The sequence below is a fragment of the Acyrthosiphon pisum genome, chromosome X, assembly GCF_005508785.2.
Source record: "Acyrthosiphon pisum isolate AL4f chromosome X, pea_aphid_22Mar2018_4r6ur, whole genome shotgun sequence".
NCBI lineage: Eukaryota > Metazoa > Arthropoda > Insecta > Hemiptera > Aphididae > Acyrthosiphon > Acyrthosiphon pisum.
This window is the reverse complement of record NC_042493.1, coordinates 8,949,501-8,953,349: the sequence shown is the minus strand read 5'-3', so window position 1 is coordinate 8,953,349 and position 3,849 is coordinate 8,949,501. Positions and strand designations below refer to the sequence as shown.

The following is a 3,849-nucleotide window of genomic DNA, read 5'->3' as shown; positions in this document are numbered from 1 at the left end:
GAAAACAAAATACTTACAAATAAACATTGAGGTGTTGGATAAATCAATCAATTAGTCATAACAAAGAAAATATAAATAATAGGATAATATCATAATATCTCAATACAAATCTTAAAAGATCAGATGTAAAATAGTAGAAGTGAGTCATACGTTGCAATAATAACGCGCATCGAACCACGAACGATAAAAGAACGACTCCGAATACATCCAGATCAACAAGCACAACGTTACAGCAGTCGAGGTAAGTGATACTATATTTATTAGTACTTAAGTCAACGTAAAATTATATCCCCATCACAGACAACTATAAAACCTTGTTGTGGAATAAAATAATTTACACATATACTACCCTTTCCTCCTCTCTCTTTTTATAATTTTATTTTATTCTACTTCACTAGATAGTTGACAAAAGATTGACTAAGAAATTTGCAGGGGTAATCAATAGGTATATTGAACTGTCTATTTTCCCTTATGTCTACAACATTTTTAGAGGCCTTTACTGACATTTTTAAAAGTGAACAGAATGGCAATTTTTTATATATAAGTTTAACAGGTAAGACACCCAACTCTCTATAATTATGCGAGGTAGAACCTGATGCAGAATATTTATTTAAGCAAATCCTTACTATATTATTTTGGTTTATTTGTAGTTGATTTAAAAAACAATCTGTCAATCCCCGCCTAATTTATTATTAACCCATATTGAAATATTGATTGGTATAACGCAAAATAAACTACAGGCATTGTGTGTTTTGGTACCAAATCTTTTAATTTATAGAATTTACAAGTTAACTGACGAAACTTTCCTACCAAATTATGTTTGTATAATTGAGTGTAATAAAAATCACTCTGTAAAAAAAATTTATTCTCAGTTTATTTTATGATATTTTATATTACAACGGTATAATGATTGAGGTTGGGATTACGATGCACTTTGCATTGTTTTCCAAATTTAGCTACGTAGGTAATAATCGTTTTATGACATACCTACATTGAATTTTTTGACGATTTTAAACTTCAATTTCATTTTCTGAATTTAAAGATTTTTGGAGCATTTTGAAGGATTTTTCTAAATTTAAATTTTAAACTTTAAATTTTATTTTAACTTTTGCACATGTTTTTACATGCATTTTATAATATATATATGATCTATAGGTCATATAGATAAAAAATAGTTAATTTTCAGATTTAATAAGTAGGTAGTCCAAATGATAAGTTCTGCCTGTAAAACTTTTATACAATCACTTAAAAGTTTAAAATGTATATTATAATTTATATCGAATTTATTTAAAAATTTATATATTTAATATTAAAAATAAAAATAATTTAGTGCACTATTTAGAATTGTTAGTGCATTTTTCATTTTTTTCAGAACATTAAAATCATCAATAATAATTAAAATAATCGACCTAGAAAAAGATGCCCTTGGGACGGGTGATTATACCTAAGCAAAATCGGGAACTTCAAATAGTTATAAACTTAAACTAAGTCCGACCGACAAATTCTGATTGCACCTGATTCATCTTAACTCGTTGAAATAAGGTCTGGGAACTAAACTGCATTTACACCGAGCGTCAAATTTTAAACTGAAAGTTGGTTATTAATAAATTAAAGAAACCTTGAAATTTTCTGTCAAAAAATCATATCCATAATATGCAAGTCGTACCTGGTATTAATAAAATATAAAAAACTCTCGAACGAAAAATTGTATTAATGATTGTTAATAACTAGTACCTCTTTATTGTTGTAACTCTATTCACACGCACGTCGCGAATGGTACCTAGGGTAACCCTTGCAATGGTGCCATAGTATACCTATATTATTTTATAAATATATAAATATTAAATGTTAGCTGACATAGGTATGGCAATTATTTATTGCTATTAATAGGTTTTTGTGATTGATCAACTCCTAACTCCTTTTCAGTGGTGTAATTACGGAGGATGTGGGTGGGGGTGGGTGGATTTGGGTGTCGTATCCCTCATTACTTTTTTTTTTAACTGGAGAACCGGATAATATACCAATTAGCAGTCCAGGTGGTGAATATGCTGAAGTATTCCGTAACAGAAAAGGATGGATGTCCTTAAATGTTCAGTTAATAGTGGGGCCTGATATGGAAATTTATGATGTAGTTGCCAGATGGCCCGGATCTGTGCACGATTCAAGAATCTTTCAGAATAGTAGAGCTCTAGAGTTGATAGAAAACAGGTAAATTTACATGATAAATTGTAAATTATTATATTAAATTTGGAGGATTTTATAATCAAATATTTTAAACTTAAAAATAACAATTTTAGAACCGTCCAAGGTATATGTGTAGCTGATGGTGGTTATGCACAGACACAGTTTATCTATACCCCACATTCTAATCCTATTACAAATGCACAAAAGAGATACAATTATGCTCACATTAGAACCAGGAATGTGGTTGAACGTGTCAATGGTTTATTAAAAAGTCGATTTCGTTGCCTCAAGCCGGGTTCACATTACACCGTGTCGTGTGAACAAGGCTTTAGTCGTAAATTAGGAACTGCGACTACAACATCGAGTAATATCATAGTTGCATGTGTAATATTTGTATTAAAAATTGTTTGTATTTGTATTACAATATTTGTATTAAATATAAAATAGACCTAGATTTTGATCAAGATGAATCACAGTTTCAACCAGAGACAGTCGACGCTGAAGTATTTGTTGATGGTGGAAATGGATTCAATATAAGAAACTCTTTTATAAATAGACACTTTAACTAAACTTATAAATTAGTAGATACCTATTTTAATAAAATAAACATTAACATAAATTAATAAATAACATTTAAATAACATATTTATAAAATCATTAAGTAACAATATACATTTTTAATTACAACATAATACAGTATTTTTATCACATATAATTAATATAAATAAGAAAACTAAAATAAACAGTGACTTTAATATTATAAGGTAAGTAGGTTACCATACCTACATATTTAAATTTTTTTTTCTTCATATTTTTCATCACATTTTATTTTATATTAATTTTGTTATATTTTTTTCAAATATATATCACATTTGTTATTTATAATTATTTATTAATTTTCACTTGAAATTAGATGTAAATATTATGTAATTTAAAGACTAAAAATAAAACTGTCATCTAGATTATAGCTATCTGAAAATAATGCAGTTTATATACTATAAGCTGTAAATGTAAAAAGAAAAACTTAACATTTACCGCTTATTAAGACGTGTTAAATTTTTTTTTTAAAAACAAATTTATGGGCACAACTATTTTAAATATACATAGGTAGATAATTAATAAGCTTTGTAATATAGGTAGATACTTGAACAGTTGAACACCATAACTTAGGCCATAACTATAGTTGTAACTTGTGTGTAATACTATGCTGGGTAATTATAAATAAGCTAAAATATATATTTTGAAATACAAATATAGTTTGGCAAAATCTTTGGAATCTTATAATAATGCTGAGACGAATTTGATGTTTCCAAGATGTCATTATATTCGATCCGAAGAAGACAAGGGTTCATTTGTGGAAGATTATATTACAACAGCGTTAATAAGTACACTAAACATTATTGTGAAAGCGATTGAGAATAATAAAAGAATTTTCACTGCAAATGGCAATGTAAGTTTTAATTTAATATTACCTTAAATCTCAATGGCTTAATGTACCTATACAAATACAATTAATAGTAACATTTTACACCTCAGATACCGTACAAAATGATTGATTTCGTGAAACGATGTATATCCATATTTTTGAATAAACAAATAACTGGTAGTACAAAAATGGATTTGTGGAAATTTAAAAGTCAAAAAGAAGAAGTGTGGAACGAATTT

General features: G+C 27.6%; 1 protein-coding gene across 1 annotated transcript; it reads left to right on the top strand.

The window, feature by feature from the left end:
• Positions 1–2,113: 2,113 nt before the first annotated feature.
• On the top strand, positions 2,114–2,753 carry LOC103307779 (putative nuclease HARBI1). Its single transcript, XM_008180069.1, has 3 exons — positions 2,114–2,208; positions 2,298–2,548; positions 2,632–2,753. Exons 1-3 carry the CDS (start codon positions 2,114–2,116, stop codon positions 2,751–2,753), a joined length of 468 nt encoding a protein of 155 aa, XP_008178291.1.
• Positions 2,754–3,849: the final 1,096 nt, after the last annotated feature.